The following is a 21,928-nucleotide window of genomic DNA, read 5'->3' on the forward strand; positions in this document are numbered from 1 at the left end:
TTCTACAGCAGATAAATAGTATATGAAAATAAAATAAAGTGTTACCATTTGTGTTTACTTTGGTCACATCATGACAAAATAACGATTCCAAGTGTCCGTCTCATAACGATGGTGATGGAAACAAAAATAAGTACTACGGACAACATTCTCCAGCACAGCCACCGCCAGGTGAATAATTTCCATGTATCTTACACTAAACACTAAAATGGTCATTTACAGCCTTCACCACTATATGACCAGGACAAAAGGCTTTTCCTCTCCAGACCTTTATATTTGGTGACTCACCAATCCCTCATGAGTGTCATTCGTGTGGATAAATCCCTTGTGTATGGGACAGAGTGGAACACATGATAAAGTGCCAGAGGTGGCAGGGCTAAAACCAGCCTTGGAGGCTGAAGTAATTGCTTACATATTCTTCAAGAGGAACCAAGGAACCGTCTTGCTGCCACTTGATTCCTGACACACTGCAAATCATCAGCGTGGGGGGTGATTAAGGGGGGGTTTCATTTCTAGTCACACATCATCCACAGAGAGGGAATTAGTTTAAGAATCATGTGGATCATATAACATGGTGTGTGAGGGGCTGCAAATCTCAGAATTTGGGGTTGGGGTGGGAAATGTGTAATGGACAGGTTTCTATAGAGACCAGGTTATATATGAGAGCACTTGACAAGCAGAGAAAACCCTGGGGCTTTGGTTGTTCTCTCTGTCTCTGCTACAAAACAAGGCTTAATTAGATTTATTGGTCGCAGGAAAAGCTCTACAAGTCTGGTCTCACTGCAGTTTCAACAGGAGTGCAGCAGATACAGTAAAAGCAGTTTGGACTGTTGTTTCCCCATTTTGCAGAGAAGATCAGATTGTAAGATTATGTTTTAGGTTTCTGTTCAGTGATTTCTCTCAATATATACTTGATTCAATATGTCTTTACGTAAAACATCTCAGTATTCAGCCATTTTTTATATATAACACTGCAAATACAGTTTCATAGAGACAGTAGCCCTGTACAATTCTTTGAACAGTAAACCACAATAGGTTTATTTTCCAGGCCTTGTGCTTTATATTTGGGTCTCCAAAGGGTAATTAACCTAAGATGTCAAAGGTTTGAGATGTGTAAGCGGATAACCTTGCAACACTCACATCAATATTTAATTTTAGCAAGAGGAGAGTCTGGCAGTCTGGGAGACCGATGTGAATGCACATCTCTATGAACTGCGGATCCTTGAAACTGCACAAACTCTGTATTAGAGTGTTAGAACAACTTCAAAAATGAGTTGTCATGGCTTCTGTTTAGGGTATTACACACCATGTTAAACGTTCGGTGGAAGAAATTAAGAAGCCCCAGAATCACTCACTAAAGGTACATTAAACTGTGTGTGTTAGTCAGCCACTCTCTAAGTTCCATATCAAAGTCCTTTAATTATGGTGTATATAAGCCACAGATTTTGAGCGGCTTTAAATTCCAACATTTTATTTTCAAGTATTTAGGGATTATGTGGTGTCCCAATTTCTCTCTCACAGGGATGTGCTGACGACAGGGTTGGGGGGAAAATTGTCTCCCAAATCCAGGTCTGGTGCAACAGCAGGCCTAGCAGTCCCTCATGATACACAGAGCTTATTAAAGCTCCACCACACCAGAATGGTGGATGGCTTCCTCAGCCTTAGTGTTTTTTTGTATCACTTACTTTATCTCAGCCTTGGGAAATAGATAAAAGAAATCGTAATTTAAATCTTACTTTTGAGATTAAGGGCAAACAATAATTTCCGATACCATTCGTTCAGACAAATGTATCTAGTTATAAGTGAATGCAATGCCCCCTATGACTCAGACACTAGTTAAACATGTAGGAAATATGGAGGGTTGAAGGCTTTACCTAAGAATTCAATTGACAATAAAATAATATTTTTGCATCCATAACAAATGTAAAGTTATCATTTTTTCAGTCCTCCTCATTGTTCCTACATAGATTTGTGTGTTAGGCCTCCACTGTAAATCTGGGTAAGTAAACAGCTTTATCTTGAAATTTCATGTATAATTAATTAGATTGGAAACTTGTTTTTAGATAATAGTATGTTGTAATGCTACCTCAACTCTCTAATTTATGGCAGCTATATTTACACGGGGGTTGGAGGGGTCACACTCCCCCACCCACTCAATAGCAAGGACCCTGCTATTACACAGCCGTTAATTATGCTCTGTCAATATGTTTGTTTATAAAGCTCCAGAAACCAATTGCCCCTATGGGAAATGCAGATAGTGGTTGGAGAACATCTGAGTATAAATGCATATTAATGCAGTAAGAGTTGTTGTTAATTTTCCCTAGGAGCTCACCAAATGTGTTCTCACACCCAGTGTGTGTTCTATGCAACCCCATTTGTAATAATAACAGAAAACATAGCTCTCAGCATTTTGTATTCCATTGAGATGTAATCGTCTCAGACAAGGGCCACAGACGTGGAAATGGTTCTACCTGTGTGGCTCTGCTCCTTCATAAAACAATTGTATGGCTGTATTTCTAGCTGTAATAGGACTGTAATTACATTTAGTGCATTTGCAAGTCAAACAGTGGCATTGTGTGTTTGTTTGTGTGTGTGTGTGTGTGTGTGTGTGTGTGTGTGTGTGTGTGTGTGTGTGTGTGTGTGTGTGTGTGTGTGTGTGCTTAAATTCTTGCATGGATTATGTCTTGCAAAAGACATGGAAGACATTCTAGCCCTGTATAGATATATATAGGGATCAAGCTGAACCGTGCCCGTACATGATACCTGAATTAGTTGGATTTGAGCAGACTGAGAAAGCATTTGAGAAAGCATGCAGCTTCTCAGAATATTCATAGGCCTACATAATGTGCTACTGTATCACTCGGTCGACAGATAATATCCAACCTTTTATGTTTTTCTACATTTTATTAAAAGAGATAACTTAACATGTAATATCCTACTTTGCATGGTAAATTTATCATTTGAGCCACTGGGAGGCAGACAAAAATGGTCAATATACTGTAAAATGCATGAGCAACTCTGCCTTTGAGTGATAACCTGTGACTACACCAATACATCATGTCACATGCTTACTAATCTCCATTGTTATATTTTTCAATAATCCATTAAAAGGGATGCCTTGACATGCTTTTGTTGGGGCAAACTTAGTTGTTATTGATTTTCAGGCATTCAAAACACATTACTCAGCAGTGCGATGTCTGTAAATGAAACCTTTGACTTGCCAGTATCTAATATCTCGCATGAATGTGTTCCATTCCAACCCAACCCACCTCCCTTCCCTTCTCTCTCTTGTATGACCCATGACTCTCCCTATCTCTTCCCCCCCTCTCTAACTTATCCCTCTCCCTTTCTTCTCCCATCCATCCATGATTCCCTCTCTCTTTCCTTCCCTCACCCACCTATTCATTCACATCATGGCCTCTCCCTTCCTGTCCCTTCCAATCCCTCCCCCGATCACCCACACACCCTTCCACAATTCCCTCCCTCTCCCTTCCCTTGGCTCCCCCACCTCTCCATCCTTGTTACTTCCTCTGCAGATATCTCTTTCAGTCTCCTGCTCCTGGTGTTCGTTGCATGTGGCCTGGCGCTGCTGGGGGTCATTGTCTTTGCCTCCTGGAAGCTGTGCTGGGTGCCCTGGCATAGCAAGGACCTTTCCTCCAGCGCCACCGCTCTCACCCCTGCACCCCCCCTCTCCTCCTCTTCCCACGGACACTTCGAGAGAGCCTTCCCTCCACACGCACACACACTTGTACACACACAGAGCATGGCCTCGGACAAGCTGAAGGACCCGGCGAGTTTCCTGGAGGTGCCGGTGAAGATCAGCCACACGTCGCCTGACATTCCCGCGGAGGTGCAGCTGTCCATGAAGGACCACTTCCTGCGGCGCACCCGAATGGCGAGGCAGACCACCGAGCCAGCGTCTTCCAACAGGTCAGGATCCTTGTAAGAGTTGCTCTGAGGCACAGATCTATAGGATCAGTTTACCCTCACCAAATCTGAACCTTTACAGTAACTGGGAGACCTGAGATTAGTGTCTAGGGGCTATTCCATTGTTCAGCCCAAAGTGCTGCATCATGCCATATATTCGGCCTACTTCACAGTTCCTGTATTAGTGTTATGATAATGGTATGTGATGTTGTTAGGGAGGGCTATTTATAGTGTACAGTATGGGGGCACAGCGATGCATGAATAATCATATGCATCATATCTACTCCAGCAAAACCTCTGTTTGTGACCTTTTCGTTGAGATCCACAGACTACAATGGAGTTGTCAGTTCAATGTGTAAATCCATGAGGTAAATCAAGACAAATCAGTTGAAGTTATGAATATGAGAAAAATTTAATTCTATTGAGTGAATGCTAAAAAAAGGAAATGAGCAGGGATGCGAAAGGCATTTTTTTCCTCAGCATGCAGTGAGATACTGAATATTTCCACAACTTGAAAGTAAGCCAAATGTTTACAATTAAAATGATTAAACTGCAAACTCATGTCACCCTGTCCCCAGACATAGCTCCTTCAAGAAGCATCTCCCCAGGCAAATGCACCATGTCACCAGCCTGGACAGAGGCAGTGACTTCCCCTACACAGACGACCAGTCCTCCAGCCTCGGCCGCATTCAGCCAGAGCTCTACAAACAGAGCCCACTGGAAGCTGAGGAGACCTCCAAAAACAGCCCTGCCAAGACCTGTGGCAAAATCAACTTCTCCCTTCAATATGACTACGAGAGCGAGGCCCTCCTTGTCAACATCCTCAAGGCCTTCAATCTGCCTGCCAAAGACTTCTGTGGCAGCTCCGACCCCTACGTCAAGATCTACCTCCTGCCCGACCGCAAGCGCAAGTTCCAGACCCGCGTTCATCGCAAGACTCTCAATCCCACATTCGATGAGTCTTTCCAGTTCTCCGTGCCCTACGAGGAGCTGGGCAGCAGGAAGCTCCACCTGAGCGTGTTTGACTTTGACCGCTTCTCCCGCCATGATATGATCGGGGAGGTGATTCTGGAGAACCTGTTTGAGGTGTCAGACCTCTCCCGGGAGACGGCCATCTGGAAGGACATTCAGTACGCCACCTCCGTGAGTCCATTCTTCCTTTTTCAGTTTACGGGATGACGTGTGTAAAAAAAACGACCTCATGCTCCACTTTAATGGTTTTATCACATGTACAGTATGAGTTACAAACATGAGCTTGGGAACAGGAGGCACTAGATAGGGAAAGGAGGGTCAGCACACCCCTACCCCTAGAACACAGCAACCATCCTCACTCACATTGCATGAAACATATCGTGAACACACAGTATACTATACTACACTATAAGTGTTGGTGCCTACTTTATTATTGGCCACTAAAATGTGTGATATAAACCCCACTCCATTCTGTTCTGATGAGTTTCCTCTGTGGCCCTGATCACACAGGAGAGTGTGGACCTGGGGGAGATCATGTTCTCTCTCTGTTACCTACCAACCGCTGGCAGGCTCACCATGACTGTCATCAAGTGTAGGAACCTCAAGGCCATGGACATCACTGGATACTCAGGTACAGTCCAGAGGGCTTTAAAGGGATTTGCACTGGTTTTACCTAATTACATGACTTACTTTATATGGTGTTGTTGTCCACCCCTTTTCATATTGAAACCATTAACCACGTAAATTACACCAGATAAGAATGAGAGTGTTTCTGTTATATTTTCAGACCCATATGTGAAGGTGTCACTTGTTTGTGATGGAAGACGCTTGAAAAAGAAGAAGACCACCATTAAGAGGAACACTCTGAACCCTACCTATAACGAGGCAATCATCTTTGACATCCCACCAGAGAACATGGAGCAAGTCAGCTTGCACATATCTGTCATGGACTATGATTTGTATGCATCAATTCAAATCATTAATTATTTATGTCAATATCAAAAGTCAATATTTAAGTTGTCATATTGTCAACGGCCTATTTTAGATTCATGAACTAAATCTGGCTAAATCTTCATGAACTAAATCTGACTAAATCTTCTACTTTTCTACTAATCCTGACAGGCTGATGCAATGTATCATGCGGTAAAACTGTTGATGGTATATTTTGCCTCTACTCAGGGTGGGACACAATGAGATCATAGGTGTGAACAGAGCAGGAAGTCATGCAGAGGGGCTGGGCAGAGACCACTGGAATGAGATGCTGGCCTATCCACGCAAGCCTATAGCTCACTGGCACCCCCTACTGGAGGCCGGGAAGTCTGAGAAAGAGGTACAGCCCGTCCGTCACAAAGACATAACCCCCTGAAATGCCATGACCCAGGTAGGGGATGCCATTACCTATATATACAGGACCAGATTACCCTACCTCAAACCCTTAGGACCCTGAATAATTATCTGACCCTGTATCATATAAAGATTTCACATTCATATTTGTGTCTATAGTTTCTATGCTAATGAACATCTTCCTGTCAACCTTCTTCCACAGTGGAAAACCCGCACTGCAAGCTTTGACAGCCAAGGCTCTTGCCCTTCCCCAAGGCTCCTGTCGAGCCCATGAAGAAGGGGTTGAAACTGATACCTAATTGAAAGGTCTTCAGTTTGGCCTGAAATATCTGAGTGTTCCAGACCCACAATGTCTTCTGTGCCTCAGAATAGTTAAAGTCCAGTAAGTCGTATTGGAGTAACATTTTCTGTCTGGAGGTTATCCACCCCCCACCCCCCACACACACACAGACAGACAGACAGACAGACAGACAGACAGACAGAGAGAGAGAGAGAGAGAGAGAGAAAACATCTTGCACTCCATTGGACTGCTGCTTTGTCATGGTTCATATAGCTCATATTGTACAGTATACAGGGATTATTGCCATTGTAATACTTTTGCAATTGAGCACAGGCCAATGTGGTTATCGTCTGAGGTCAACTATGTGTATAACTGAGGTTTGGTAAGGGATCTGCATTATAGTGTTTTTGTGAACACACATGGTTTGATGAAGGTCACCTGTAAAGTTGCTGTTGGGAAGAAGAAGTTTAGTACCCTAAGATTTGCTAACATCAAACAAATCTGAAACAATCAACAGGGTATTATGAAGTGAATAATGTTTTGTACAAACTTTTGTAAAGTTGTTAGATTCAGAATTCTGAAAAATCAATATTGGTTCAGTCTCAGTCACAAAGCTGATTTACATAATCTAGTACACATATTCAACCAACTTCTTTCATCTTGATTTGTACATGAGATCCTGTACATTTAACTTGTTCATGATACTTTTGATGCCATGTGTAGTCTACCTACTGTACATTGTGCCATTAGAAGTGTCTCTTGGCAGTACTGTTACAATTGTATTGTAGGGACATAAAATGGACAATGATATAACATGTATACAACACCCTTTGATACTGACATCAATAACAGCACAGTATGTAGAATCACATATAGTATTATCCACATGTTAAGCCCCCTGAATTTACTATTATTTTTCAGTTTCAGTGACTGAAGCTACACTGCTTTATTGTTTTCCTGTTAGCTGTGAAGTGTTTGCCTATAGTCCCCTGTTTAGGCAATGTCTTGTACTTTGTTGAGGGACTTGGCTCAACCTTTTGCTTCATTAGCTCTGTGATAAGTGTTTCAAATGATGACTATCCTGTTTTTTCCAAGCAATTTAGAGTAACTTTCCACTTTTGTATTGAAAATGTGTATTTGTAACATAAGACATGCCCTGTATTTAAAAGAAGTGACAATAAAGTTGTTAATTCTGGTTCTCACAACTGATTCCTGTAAATAATCACTGAGAAAAACAATACTCCACAGCACTTTCACGCATGTACATTGTTTATTCAACATGATTTTTATCAAAGACATACCCATACTTGTGGAAAATGGGTAAAAAGATGTATGCCATTGCGAAACAAAGAAATAACAGAAAAACAATCTTTCAGCTATTGTATATATACAATATCACAGTGAGTATTTTTCGACAAGCAAGAAGCACCTACAGTAAATGCATTTAAATTTTTTATACCATTGGAAATGAATAGTTTTGCTAGTAAGTAATCAGCACATTAAGGAGCATGTTCAAAAGCTTCAGCTGCACAGCTACATCTACAAGGCCTAAAGCCAAAGATTAACAAACCATGTCATTATGCATTTTCACAAGTTTGAATAAATGTAGCCGACTTAAATGATTTTCTCCAGGCAAAAGTAATCAACTGAACATGCCCATCTGGAAATATACGTATCTCTGTACTTTTTAACTTTCATTCCGTTTAGCAAAAAAAAAGTACACTACAGGGGCTTATACAAACTCATACTTCCAGTTTCTTCTTCATGACCAGCTTGTAGAGGATCTGGTAGCCGTCGTCCCAGGCGTAGATCAGCTGCTCCAGTGGGTTATACTTGAGGCTGGAGTGGGAACCATAGCGCTTGGGAAAGTACACTAGCGGCGCGTCCTCATTGGTCACCATATCGCTGACATCGAACACACACTGGACGCGAGAGCGACTGGGCAGCGCGGTGTTGTAGACCACGTACACTGTGCCGCAGATGACGAAGGCCGCCTCCGCGTTCTCCCGTGCACATGGCGTGTCCCACATCTGCTCAATGTCCAGCGTGTTTGCGTCCATCTTGGCCAGAGAGATGTGCCTCTCGTTCTCCCGTGTGGCATAGAGGGCCCACAAGCCCTCCTCGTCCGCCGTCAGGTCAATCAACGTCTCCGGGGTTAGGCCGTACACAGGGACGTGGTCCTGCACAGGGAAAACTGCACTATCCGCCACGGAGCCGTTCAGCAGGTCGTACTTGATCACCCTGAGCTCGTCACCCTCCTTCACGTAGTATGCGTGGTTGTTGTAGATGGTGTGGCCGGTTCCTCGCCAAGCAGAGGGCAGCTTCACAGGCTTGGCCTGCAACGTGCCCTGGGAGCTGGTGAATTCACGCACAGAGCCAAACTCATAGATGGTGTCTTCCCCCGTCCCATTGAAGACGTAGACTTTGCCTGAGCCGCTGCCCACGTCTTTGGTCCACATGCCCTTTGGACCTCCAACTCGCTTTAAAATCTTCATGGCTTTGATGCTGGAGATCATATCTCTGCAATCTGAAGAGGAGAAGGATCAGCTTTATAGTAGGTTGAGCAAAAACAACTATGAAAGGCCTACTTGGTAGTTACAGTACACACTGGACACTGTAGGCAGGTACAATGTAGGCCTGCACATCATTATAGGACAGTACTTACAACAGTGATACCTGTGATTACAATGCCATACATGTAATAGAACATCTTACCAACATGTACTCACTGAACACTTTATTAGGAACACTACACTAATACTGGGTAGGGTCTCCCTTTGCTCTCAAAACAGCCTCAATTCTTTGTGGCATTGATTCCACAAGATGTTGGAAACATTCCTTTGAGATTCTGGTCCATGATGACATGATTGCATCACGCAATTTCTGCAGATTTTTCAGGTGCACTTTCAAGCTGTGAATCTCCCGTTCTACCACATCCCAAAGGTGTTCTATTGGATTCTGATCCGGTGACTGGGAAGGCCACTGAAGAACATTGAACTCATTGTCATGTTCATGAAACCAGTTTGAGACGACTTTTGCTTTGTGACATGGTGCATTATCATGCTGGAAGTAGCCTTTAGGAGATGGGTAAATTGTGGCCATGAAGGGATATACATGGTCAGCAACAATACTCAAATAGGCTGTGGCAATCAAGCGATGATTGATTGGTATTAACGGGCCCAAAGTGTGCCAAGAAAACAATCCCCACACCATTACACCACCTCCACCATGAAAGGGTGTACAGGTGTTCCTAATAAAGTGTTAAGTGAGTGTACTTAAACTATATCTTTACAGTACATATTTACATAGGCAGATGTAATAACTGTTTGGGACAGTGAAGCTTTTTGTCTTCTTTTGACTCTATACTCCAAAAGTTTGGATTTGAAATCAAACAATTACTATGAGGTTAACGTATAGATTCTCAGCTTTTATTTGAGGGTATTTGTGTACATAGTGCTTTCAACATTTAGAAATGACAACTAGGCTTGGGCCGGTATTATAATTCTCCTCCAACCCTTGCCCTCAGACAAAAGTTATTGATCATGCCTTGTGATGCTTGTGTGCAACTTTAATTTGGACAGTGTTTATTAAACAAATGTTGGTTGGTATAATCATGGCAAAATACATCTTTGACTTGCTTCCATACTATGAACCCTCTAGACTTCTTAGGTCATCAGGGACCGGTCTACTAACTGTTCCTAGGATTAAAACAAAACATGGTGAAGCAGCATTACACATAGCTGGAATAAACTTCCGGAAGATCTTAGATGAGCCCCAACTCTGGCTACTTTCAAAAATGTGCAAAAAACCTTTATGTTCGCCTTTGCCTTAAATTGAAACTAAATTGCTGCTAATAATTGCACTCTGACCCTAAAATGCACTGTGACTTTTATTATTTTTTATGTCTTTTATGCTTTTTTTTTTAATGCTCTTTCCTTTTTATCTATTTTATCTAAAGCACTTTGAATTGTCTTTGTGGATGAAATGTGCTATATGAATAAACTTGCCTTGCCTTACTTAAGAGTAAAAAAGTAGCTTATTAAAAAGTACGTAATTAGCGTTACTTTTAAAATAAAAACATTTACCTTTTTTATTAGCTCATTGCATCATCATTACCTGATACACAAGGTTTCCCATTCAATGTTTTTTTAGAGGAAGAGAGGAAATTAATGTAAGAACATCTTTTAATTCAGTACTCCATAAGGTAATTATTCAAAGCATACAATTCACAAGTTAATTGAAAATATAGTATAAAAAAGATAAAATCTGACTGACCCACAAACTCATCCATCCACTTACTGCCTCACTCTCTCACTCACTGACACACCCATTCACTCTCTCACTCACTGACACACCCATTCACTCACTCACACACAAAATGGGTAGTACCAGGGCATACTGGACATGCCTGAAGCACAGATTGGATAGAGCTATTTTTTTTATACAGAGCTGTGATTTCGCAGTCAAATTATCTCTGGAGGAAACAAAAGAACATGGAATTGCGAAAGTAATGAGCAAGCCTTGGCCAGCACTGGCAGCCTGTAATGGAAAAGGCGAGGCAATGGATTTTGCAATAGAATTAGACCAACAGGTTAAGCTTTCCATATGAACACATTACATATTGATGATGTAAACAAACAAAAACAGAAAACATAGGAGCTCCATCCAGCAACTTCACTTCACTCTGAAAATTTAGCATTTTCTAGCTCATTTTGTTGTGAAGAGCAATCCAGCACAGCTGAAAAGACATTCACAGCAGAGGCAGGCAGACCGGTGTTTAGTTTGAAGGACAGATTTTTGATGTGTGTCAAGGAATGAAGTAGGTCCACCTTATGAGATGCACAGGCAAGGTACCCATCCAACTCCCCTGTACCTTGTGACCTTCTGGGCCGGACTGACAAGAAGAAGTCATCTTCATCAGATGCTCTCTGTGGCTCTACCTCCTCCTCAGTCATGGTGTCAAAGATGGTGTTTAACGTAGACCAAACCTGTCTAGTGGCGAAGACACAACAAAATACATATGAACTTCTACTGAAAAGTCTGCTAAATGCGACAACCTAGTTCAGTTGCATATCATATCAACGACGCCTCAACAAATGACAACGTTTAAAACGCACAACGTGCTTAGGGAGATGGTATTCGAGACCTGTGTCATTTTCCAGAATGGCAAATGTGTTTTGGCATTCAGCTTCTTCTCCATGATCACTTCCTGGCTCCTCTGCATCTGGCTCTGCTTGAACTACCTCAGCCTGACTATTTTCTGTTCCCTGAAGTTTGACCCACTGTCAGTTGTAGTTCTCACAACTTTCTCCCTGATGCGATCCTCACAGTGGATGTCATCAAGGGCCCCAGCAAGAACTTCAAATGTATGCGATCCCTTCAATCTCTTGCATGCAAGGGCAGCTGATCCTCTCTCCAAAGTGTCTTCATCCACCCAGTGGGCCTTGAGCCCAATGTAGCTGCGTTGTCCAGCAATCTGTTGTAGTTGAGGTGAACTGAGCTTTATTAAGTGCATCATGACGGTCTTCTTCGTGTGGGAGGCAGCTTTCTGGATTCTAGCCCGCACTGTAGGTATTGAAATGACAGTACATTGAGGCCCACACTGTAGGACAGTACATTGAGGTTGCCGTGTGGTGATGATGTTTTTGAATTCTGTTTGCTAGACCACAGAGAATTGAGATAGAGACAAGCTTGTCAACAGGCACTTGCTCGACACATTTCCTTCCTCCCACATCCATTAGGTCTGATATCTTTGCTTGCTAGCTTGGTGTACGGGTGAGGTTATCATATACTTTTTTTTTTTTTTCTTTTTTCTGTAAATAGAAATATAGTATCAGTGTCTGTCCATTCAAATGACACATGACCTCATTAAACACACTTAGGTTGCTGGCATAGACAATTAAAAGACAGATTAATTCAATTATTTCTCACTCTCTCACTCACACACTCACACACACACACACACACACACACACACACACACACACACACACACACACACACACACAATATGCGTATAAAACTATTGTAAAATGTTAACCATTATTAAATTATGGCAGGTGAGGCAGTTATATCTTGCCTAACAAGTTAGTTAGTGTTGACAGCAATTGTTGAAAGTAACACTAGGCCTATTAGATTTCATGACTTCATATTTGAAGAAGTGGCATTCCAAATATCTGTCCTACTTAGCTAGCTAGTAGTAGGTTGGTATGTTAACTAGCAACAACTTTAGTATGTTCTCTGGCAAATAGCCAAATCTGTCATCACAGTTAGCTTACCTCAACATGTTTCCTTATGTTCGACGATGAATTTTTGTAAGTAGATAATTCCACCATCCTGGGGAGGCCGAGTTTACACTGCACAATGACGCTGTTGCCTCTGATGTCCTTCACGTCAAACAGGCCAGGGATGTTCATGTTCCTTCTCTCCTCCAGATTCAGAGTTGCTAAGGTGACCAGTATCTGTATCCTCCTCTAAAACGTCCCTCACCATCTCCATCTCCATCCTTCTTAGCTACACTCCTTCAACGGGCCGATCCGATTCGAATTCGAATGCATGATTGACTGAGTGACCATCGTTCGACTTTGTGCGCGGTTTGATTTGATTGGTGTGTTTGTGTTTAGGCGCGTTGCTCGCTATTTGATATGATTGTGGAGTTTTGGCACCAGTGCTATGCTATGATTTTGCTACGGATATAATTGTACTCTGTAACGAATAAAAGTAGACGAGTAGAATACTTAATTAAAAACATACTCAAGTAAAAGTAAAATTACAGACTTTCAAAAATACTCAATATATATCTCAATAATATATATCTACTCAACTACAGTAATGTGAAGTGTGATTCGTTACTTTCCACCTCTGTTGAGCACAAGCAAATGCCTCCAAACTCATTGTCACTCAGGGCCAACAAGTGGAAGGTTCTTGACTGGCCAAGTCAATCTTCAGATTTTAATCCAATTGAACATACTTTCATTTCCTGAAGATAAGATGTTAGGCAAAAACACAGGTTTCAGGCGGTTATTGCATGCAAAAGACATAATATGAATCTGTCCCAATACTTTTTGTGCCAAGAAATAGGGGAACCTATTGTATATGGTATATGGTGAAACCAATATGGACAAAAATACCCTCAAATAAAAGTTCAGAATCTCTACTTTAACCTCATAGTAATTGTTTAATTTCAAATCCAAACTTTTGGAGTATAGAGCCAAAAGAAGAAAAAATGCTTCATTGTCCCAATAATTATGGATTTCGCTGTATTATTACAGTGCTGCATGATGTATTGTCATTGCATGTCATTTCTCAGAGCAATGTACAATAACATGGTGACCCACTTCCTTTATTGTGTAAACAAACTGTTTCCTGAATAGATCTTCAGTTTAACATTACCACAACCATGAAAACCAGAAAGATTCTGCAAGAAGAAGAATCAGCAGTACAGCAGGCCTACAGATTTGTTGAACATAATATGCTTGTGATTTTCTCCCCTCAGGGTTCTAGACTTTTTTTGATTGACATAGTGTAGTCAACTTTGTTCAAGGTGCAAAAATAATCTTTTTAACAGATGCACAACTTTGGAAAACATGGCACAGGTTATAAATGAGGGGGAAAAAAGAAGAAAAGTTACAGCTACAAGCTGCAATGTTTTTAAATCATTATTATCTTACAGTAATCAGACAAAACCCCTCATAAAGACCTCTTCACCCCCACTACCCCCCATGCACTAAGCCTAACCCTAGAGACCTCTTCACCCCCACTACCCCCCTGTACAAGTTCTCTCCTGTTAATAAAAAAAAAAAAGGCTTCTGGCATTGAGACTGCCAATGGCCCCTGGTGTAAGCATTGATTACTTTGTCTTATGATGACTGTTGGATAGATGATTCACTTACTTAAACAAATGTATTTGTTGTAAGTCGCTTTGGATAAATGTGTCTGCTAAATGCCATAAATGTAAAATGTAAATGTGACAATATCTCTAGGATACAACTGGTCTACTGACTTGAAGCACAGAGTAAAATGTAGCAAGCTAGGAGTAACATTCTAAGCTAATCATACTGTAGCAAACTAGATAGCTAAGCATTTGATATATTTGAGACATAGCTAGCTAGCTGGCTCTATTCTATGACTCAAAATTAGTAAGAGATAGCTATCTGCTAGCCAGCTAGCTCAGTTTAGCTTAGCATTTCATGTTGCTGCCCCCAGGAGCAGCATAACTGTCCATACCCATTCAATTTAACATTTCAATAAAGCAAATGTAAGCTGATTTACTTGTATATTTGACACCTAGCTAGCTATTTATATTTCTTAATTCAACATGATTAAGGTTTCTAAATGCTTAGCTAGCTTGCTTGCTATGATTAGCTTAGCTTGCTACATTTGACTTTGTTTCAAGTCAGGAGAGCATTGTATCTTAGAGATACTGTCATATATGTCTGACTACTGAAACACAATAATGATTTAAAAATTATACAACTCAGTTTTATTTACAAGAACTTCAAACCTCCGCCATGTTTTCAAAACTTGTGCATCTGTTGAGGTCACATGGTCAGGAAAAACCTGTTGCCTGAATAATGTGTGCTACAATACATGTGTATCTGTTCTCCCAGTATGCCATCAGGTGTGCAATTGCTTGCATCTTACCTGAGAGCTTTGCGTACTTGGCCTTGTTCCTCTCCTTCACCACTGTCACCTGTTGCTCTACCAGCTTGTCGTCCACATCCACACAGGGTGGGGCCCCATTTTGGGTCTCCAGGTAGTCCATCTCCCGCTCCACACGGTCCACACGTGTCCCCACGCTGTCCAGGTCTGTCCGCAGCGTCTCCTTGCCCTTGTCCAGGTTCTCCAGCTGGGCAACCATCTGCTGCTTGAACTCCCGCAGCTCTATGGCATAGCGGGTTGTCTGCTCATGCCATACAGAGATGCGGTCCTGGTGGGAGAGGAGAATTGTGAGAGTAGTTAGAGTTTAAAATCAGGAGTCTCAAACTCATAGGTAGTTGTACCCCTTTTGAGCGATCGTTCCCCCAAATGACCAAATCACATATTTGGTTCCTTTCCCTGAAATGAGTCTATGGACAAGGGCAAACTTCAATTGCTTTAACTAACAGGTAATTGTCAGCATTTTTAAACAAAACCCAATGCAAGTCAATGGACCCTAAGTTAGTATGTTTCAAATGTTATGCCCAGGTCATCTCAAATTCTCTGAAGAGACTCAATGACTTGATTTAAATGGCTTTGAGATGATTTCACCATGAAATCTAACTTAGGGTCCATTGACCTGCTTTGGGTTTTGGTTAAAAATGCTAACAATTATCTGTTAGTGACAGTGCCCAGATAAACAGAACCAAAGTGCGGATTTAAGTCTGTCCTTGTCCATATTATCTTCATACATATTCTGTGCTCAGGGAGCCATCTCAAACTATATGAGTATCTTATGGAGACATCTTATTTCTGATCTCTCATCCTGCTGGTTTTCCTTTTAGTGCAGAGCTCAGTGAGTGCGGTAAAATTCTTTCAGTTCAGTCATTCAATTTTAGAAATCATGTATAATAACACCAAAGAAACCAGATGATTAGGGTGTGTTGGAGAGCCACTGGTGTACTTTACAAAGAGGGATATTCGGTGAGTATGGCAAACCTTTGACATACACAGATTTAATGTTGTTGATATAATATAGATTATTTTGATAAAACATAAAAACATCTCTTAGTTTAGTCATTATGTGAAAAATGATTTCAATCAGACAGTATGATATGGGTCCCACTAAAGCAACATTGACACTGCTGGACTCCATAAACCCGCATTGGCATGAGTCGTATGTCTTTTTTTAGAACGACTCAGAGGACGAAAGTTAGTGGTTTGTTGAGGACAGTCCCATGAAAGGACTCAGGAGGAATTATTCATGCACAGTCATCACTCTGCTCTCAGGGAGAGAGAAAACAGAAAAACGTTTGAAAAAACATATGAATTGGAATATGAGGAAGCAAGAGAGAAAGAAGGGAGTGGGGGATATGGATATAGCAGGAGTACTGTGAAAAGCTGCCCAGTAAATGAAGATATAAACTAATATACAGCCAAATACAGAAATCCATTAATCTCAGAATTCCTTGCATTTAACAACATTAGATTTGTGAATCATATTTCTATTTGAGTTATAACAAATTAACAAGAAAGCATAAAATCTACACATTTGAGTGCAACAACATTGCAACTCTGTTTCCCCACATCTGCATTCCATTGAAGGTTCCCCAGATCCCCTGAGAGTTTCCGTTCAGACGCATTCTGGAGCCCAGGGTCTGTCTGGTAGCAAAAGGACACTCTTACCTCGATGGCAAGCAGTCTCCGCTCTAGGTAGTCCATCAGGGCTTGGTGCTGAGCATTGGCAAGGCAGGTCAAAGTGACCAAGATGAGAATAGCTCTCATTTTGTTTATAGACAGACACCCTTGCTTAGGTGTGTCGACAGGAGGCGAGAGTGTATGAGGAGGAGCCTACTTACGGAGTCCCCAACTTTACTGGAATGTTTCAGTTAATGCTTAGGGAGGAGCTATGAAGATCTGGCACCGCTGGAAACACACACACACGAACACACACACACACACACACACACTTTTGTTTGTACTCTCTTCAAACACAATTAATTTTGTCCACTGATTACTGAAGTACCATATTAGATTTTATATAAAAAAAACAAAATTGTTTGTAAAAGATTGTCACACAGGATTGAAAAACTATTCAATGAACAGTGTTACTCCTGTTTGTATCAAATTTAGTTTCAAGTGTCTCTGAGTTAGCTTTAAAGCAGGAGCAGACACTGAAGCAACACTGAGAGAAAAGGAAAGCTTTTTTGTCAAATGGAAGATTCTTTCTCCCTTTCATGTTTTCTTTGGAACACTGAACCCTCTCTTACATAACCAGGACTCAAGTTAACAAAAATCCCCCTTCCTCCAAGCATTTGAGATTTTTGTGAATTATTGGTTGTACTTTAACTGTTTGTATGAACCGCATTTCTGACAGAGACGTTTGTTCTCAGAAGACTGTCATAGAAAAGGAAGCCATCATTTCATGCATGTTTTTCACAGCTTATTTTATGTTCTTCATTCTTCATGTTGCAATATAACTGTTTTGATGAACTGTCATTTATCTGATTGCTAGAGTGTGTTAGTGTTTACTTTGTACAGTATGTGCAAGAGTGTGTGTGCACTCGTGCGTGCGTGTGTGTGTGTGTGTGTGTGTGCGCTCGTGCGTGCGTGTGTGTGTGTGAACTTGTGTGTGATGTAGCACATACAGTTGCATGCACAAAACAATCAGGAAAACACAGAGCAACACAAGTCACCCAGTCACATCCACAATACCACGCTAAATGTAGTTCAAAGACTGCAAACTGTAAACTTTAAAAATATCACGTCTCTAAAAGACATTTCATAAACAAACTCTACTTTTCTGACAATGATATTCTCTTCAGATATCACACGCTTTTTCTGACACCACTGGGCCAATTTTGATGAAACTTGGGTGAAAGATGCATCTTGCCATAGAGATTGTTTAGGAGTTTTGAAGTAACGCCAATTCATGATTAAAAAACGCCATAATAGGGTGCAATGTGGAGAGCGAGGAGCCTAATGCAAAGGGCCAAGAGCCTAACGAATTTGGGAATAGTATTTTGAGATATCAACACAAAGCTATAAGAAGCAAGACTTGTGAATCAAATAAGCACTACACATTCTGGTAACTTTTCAGTTTGGCTACGAATGCAACTGTAAGATTGTGGCCTAATGCAGTAGGCCTATGGCCTAACAAAGTTTGGGAATAATATTTTGTGAGTGAAGTCTGTTATGCAGCATAATTTAATACTGAAACTTATGAATACTGGCCTATATCAATACGGAAACCAGAGTTGTGTAACCTAGGTTTATAACAAGTTGTATTTGTAACTAAATAATTTGCCTGTGCAAATATTTTGTCTTAGCCTACTGGTGAAATTTGTGCTTGAAGTAAAGATGTGTTATATCAATAGAGTTAGTATGATAGTAGCTTAATGGTGCCCAAATAATTGTTCTTTTTGGTCACAGAAGGTGATCGCACCAAGAGAAAAGGCCTCCCTGTGCACAACAGGGACACAGCACTGTAAAATAGAGACAACCTGAGTGTCATTGTAAAAAGTTTATGAATTAATGTCTTGCTTCATTCACAGGCTTCTCCTTCACTCTCCTTTTATAGAGGGGTGCTACATCATTTGTGGGGGGCAACCAGTGACTGTAAATTGGAATGGACACATTGAAGTCTTAAGTCACCTGATTAATTTCAATAATAGTAGCTTGTGTCGCTAATCCGCCAATGTAAGTGAATCATCTATACATCAGTTGTCATACGAAAAATGTAGCCACAGTGTATTGTTGTTACATTAGATTTTGATAAATCACGAAAATAGAAGTGTATAATTTATTTTGTATATATAAACATTTGCATAGATATAGTTTATTTAATCAATTTATGTTGTTAGATTTGTGGAAGTATCTTTCCTTTAAGAAATGTGAATACATACTCAAATGTATTTTGATTTTGGTCAATACAAAATATGTCCTCTTGATAATGTTGATATGGTTATTGTTTCAAATTCAATTTCAATTATAGATAGAAGGAGAGATGAGAGATAAAGAGGAAATAAAGACTGAGAATGTGAAAAGAAAACAGGACCTGCCTGTGGTTTTCAAGCATGTGACGCACTCGAGAAGTATGTCTAAAAGTGTTCACCAGTCAGTTAGTTCACCAGTCAGTGGCACACAGAAACAGAGCAGCGGAGAGACTGTTATCTTTTTATCTTTGATCTCAGAATGGCGACGTATTATAACTATGCTTACTATGATGATGAGGCTGACAATGAAACCTATGATTTTAACAACCTTTTGGACTGCCTCAACTCAAGCCTTCCCTTTTCTCATATCTATCTGCCCATACTGTATTTCGTCATGTTCTTCACAGGTATTCTGGGCAACCTCTTTGTGATTACAGTTATGGGCAGCAGGGGCAAGAGGGGCCGGCTGGTGGACACATTTGTGGTGAACCTGGCACTGGCTGACCTGGTGTTTGTCTTCACCCTTCCTCTGTGGGCTGTCTCTGCTGGTCAGGAGGGCCGATGGGACTTTGGGGACCTCTTGTGCAAGCTGAGCAGCTATATCATCGCCGTCAACCGCTTCTCCAACACCTTCTTCCTGACCTGCATGAGTGTGGACCGCTACCTGGCTGTAGTGAAGCTCATGGACTCCCGATACCTCAGGAGCACCCAGTGTATGCGACTCACCTGTGCTGTGGTATGGCTGCTCTCCCTTGCTCTGGGCACTCCGTCCCTGATGTATCGTAGTGTGCACACTTCTATTGATAAAACACCCTTGTGCCTGGAGGATGAAGAGTCACCCCTCTTCCTGAGCCTGAGCCTGATCACAGTCTTCCTCACCTTCGCTCTGCCAATGCTGATCATTCTCTTCTGCTATGGGTCTATCCTCACCCGCCTCCGCCAGCACTGCGTTGCCACAGGTAACCCCCGCGCTGAGGCCCGACGCCGACACTCCCTAAAAATGGTCTTTACCATTATTGTGACCTTTTTGGTGTCTTGGTTCCCCTTCAACATCTTTAAGACCATCCTCATCTGTTCCAAGCTCTCTGGGGCTTATCTGGGCTGTTCCCATCAATCACTTCTGAATCGTGGCCTCATCCTCTCCTGCTGCCTGGCCTTCCTCAACAGCTGTGTGAACCCTGCCATCTACTTTTTTCTCGACCACCATTTCAAACGGCAGGCAGAGAATCTGTGCCTGACCTGCGTGGGCAAACGTGGGTTGCATCAGGGCTATGCCTCATCAACCTCGTTGTCCAACAACGGCACCTCAGAGAGCTTTGGAACTACCTTGAGAGGTCGTCTCCCATCGTTTGACCAGAACATCTGATTGGCAGGGTTCCAAATCTTTTATTGTGCAAAATTAAAGGTAGTCATTAATTATGTACTGTACCATTTCATGTTTCATGTGTTACAGTATATGATTTACAGTTTTATGATTTCAGCTTTGCAGTGAAGGAAATCACTCAAAAGATGTGTTGATATATGATTATAGATATTTAAAAATGTTTACAGTATGCACAATTCAATCATCTTATTCCTTATGTAAGATTATATTAAAAAAAATTTTTTTAAATAGTTCAAGTAATGTGAATACATACTAAAATGTATTTTGATTTTAGTCAATTTGTTAATACATTTGATTCCTTTCTGTCATTGCAATTATTTGGCGAAAATCATACTTATCTGTTACATTGAAGATGATTTTCCTGTTCATAGGGTAGGCCTATGATGAAAGCATAATTAGAATTCTGTTTTAATTAAGCATTAAAAAAATGTATACATTGCATAATAAATTGATTGCTGATAGAAACTGTCAATGGGCAAAGGGCTTTTTTAAAGTAAAGTCATATTTTAAAAATAATAATAATAACCTTTTTATAGTTTTACAATTGACATTGACCTGAACATATTCAAATGAGGATACTTAATCATAATTGAAATGATAGTTTTCACAAACAATTGGAATGTCTTACATTGAGTTCTATCAAAAGGAACACCTAATAAGAATAGATGTGTTTGCTTTAGCGATAGATAAGTAAACACATTTAAATGCAATTAAATATTGTATGAACTCCTAATATACAGTAGTTCTCATATCTTGTGTTTTATCTTAATTTTACAGTAATGATTTTCATGAATATGATATTCTGTAAGGTGTTCAAGCTACAGTACTTAGTCATATGGAGAAGTTAAAACACTACTCAGTTAAAGTTAAGTGAAAGGTAAAGTTAAAACACTACTGTGTAACAGTAAAAAAACTTACCAATTCAAATAGATTCACTAGTTCAATGGTTTTCCCCGCATCTTGTCTTATCTAATATGATAGAACAAAATGGTAGCAAACTGCTACATTTGCAAGTTAGATTGTGATTGATAAAACAGACAAACTCCAATGAAATACGCTGAATGAAAATACAGAGATGAGCAGAGCATTTTCACACTACAATCATTTGGGCAATTACATGACTTACACGAGAGTTCAAATGTTCATCCATGCCCACACCATTTTCAGTTGTTTTTGCACTATGAATCATCCAGTTTCAAAAGGGCTTGAGAAACATGGGTCAGATGCCAGTCTGTGAAAACCTAAAGTACACTGCACTTTAGCAAGATCCCTTTTCGATCCCTTCTGTTTCACACTTATTCAGAAAGATGACAGGTGGACAATATTTTTTAAATTGTTTATGTATACAGTTTAATTTAACTACAACTACATTCAAAGCAATGATCTGCATTAACATGTTTTAAAAACATTTAATTTCGAAATTTCTATTGCAGAAATAGCATCACAGGTAAT

At 40.8% G+C, this 21,928-nt stretch overlaps 3 protein-coding genes across 5 annotated transcripts; 2 read left to right on the forward strand and 1 right to left on the reverse strand.

Moving 5' to 3' along the window:
- Nucleotides 1-3,553: 3,553 nt before the first annotated feature.
- syt6b (synaptotagmin VIb) lies at nt 3,554-6,514 on the forward strand (the record flags this gene model as incomplete). Its single annotated transcript, XM_083669268.1, has 6 exons — nt 3,554-3,927; nt 4,503-5,067; nt 5,407-5,527; nt 5,684-5,855; nt 6,076-6,226; nt 6,443-6,514. Exons 1-6 carry the CDS (start codon nt 3,761-3,763, stop codon nt 6,512-6,514), a joined length of 1,248 nt encoding a protein of 415 aa, XP_083525394.1. The 5' UTR covers nt 3,554-3,760.
- Nucleotides 6,515-7,771: 1,257 nt separating this feature from the next.
- Nucleotides 7,772-19,730, reverse strand: olfml3b (olfactomedin-like 3b). 3 transcript variants are annotated; one of them, XM_083669064.1, is made up of 4 exons: nt 19,598-19,730; nt 17,017-17,083; nt 15,164-15,449; nt 7,772-9,047 (listed from the first exon to the last, which is right to left on the reverse strand). In XM_083669064.1, the coding sequence occupies exons 3-4, from the start codon at nt 15,378-15,380 to the stop codon at nt 8,263-8,265; spliced, it is 1,002 nt and encodes a 333-aa protein (XP_083525190.1). In that variant the 5' UTR covers nt 15,381-15,449; nt 17,017-17,083; nt 19,598-19,730; the 3' UTR covers nt 7,772-8,262. The 3 variants fall into 3 exon arrangements, with proteins under 3 accessions (XP_083525190.1, XP_083525191.1, XP_083525189.1); XM_083669065.1 differs by lacking the exon at nt 19,598-19,730 and having other exon boundaries at nt 17,017-18,704; XM_083669063.1 differs by lacking the exons at nt 17,017-17,083; nt 19,598-19,730 and adding an exon at nt 16,844-16,977.
- gpr25 (G protein-coupled receptor 25) lies at nt 19,129-21,316 on the forward strand. Its single transcript, XM_083669066.1, has one exon. The coding sequence runs from the start codon at nt 19,352-19,354 to the stop codon at nt 20,456-20,458; it is 1,107 nt and encodes a 368-aa protein (XP_083525192.1). The 5' UTR covers nt 19,129-19,351; the 3' UTR covers nt 20,459-21,316.
- Nucleotides 21,317-21,928: the final 612 nt, after the last annotated feature.

This window comes from Argentina silus (assembly GCF_951799395.1).
Source record: "Argentina silus genome assembly, chromosome: 4".
NCBI classification, from domain to species: domain Eukaryota; kingdom Metazoa; phylum Chordata; class Actinopteri; order Argentiniformes; family Argentinidae; genus Argentina; species Argentina silus.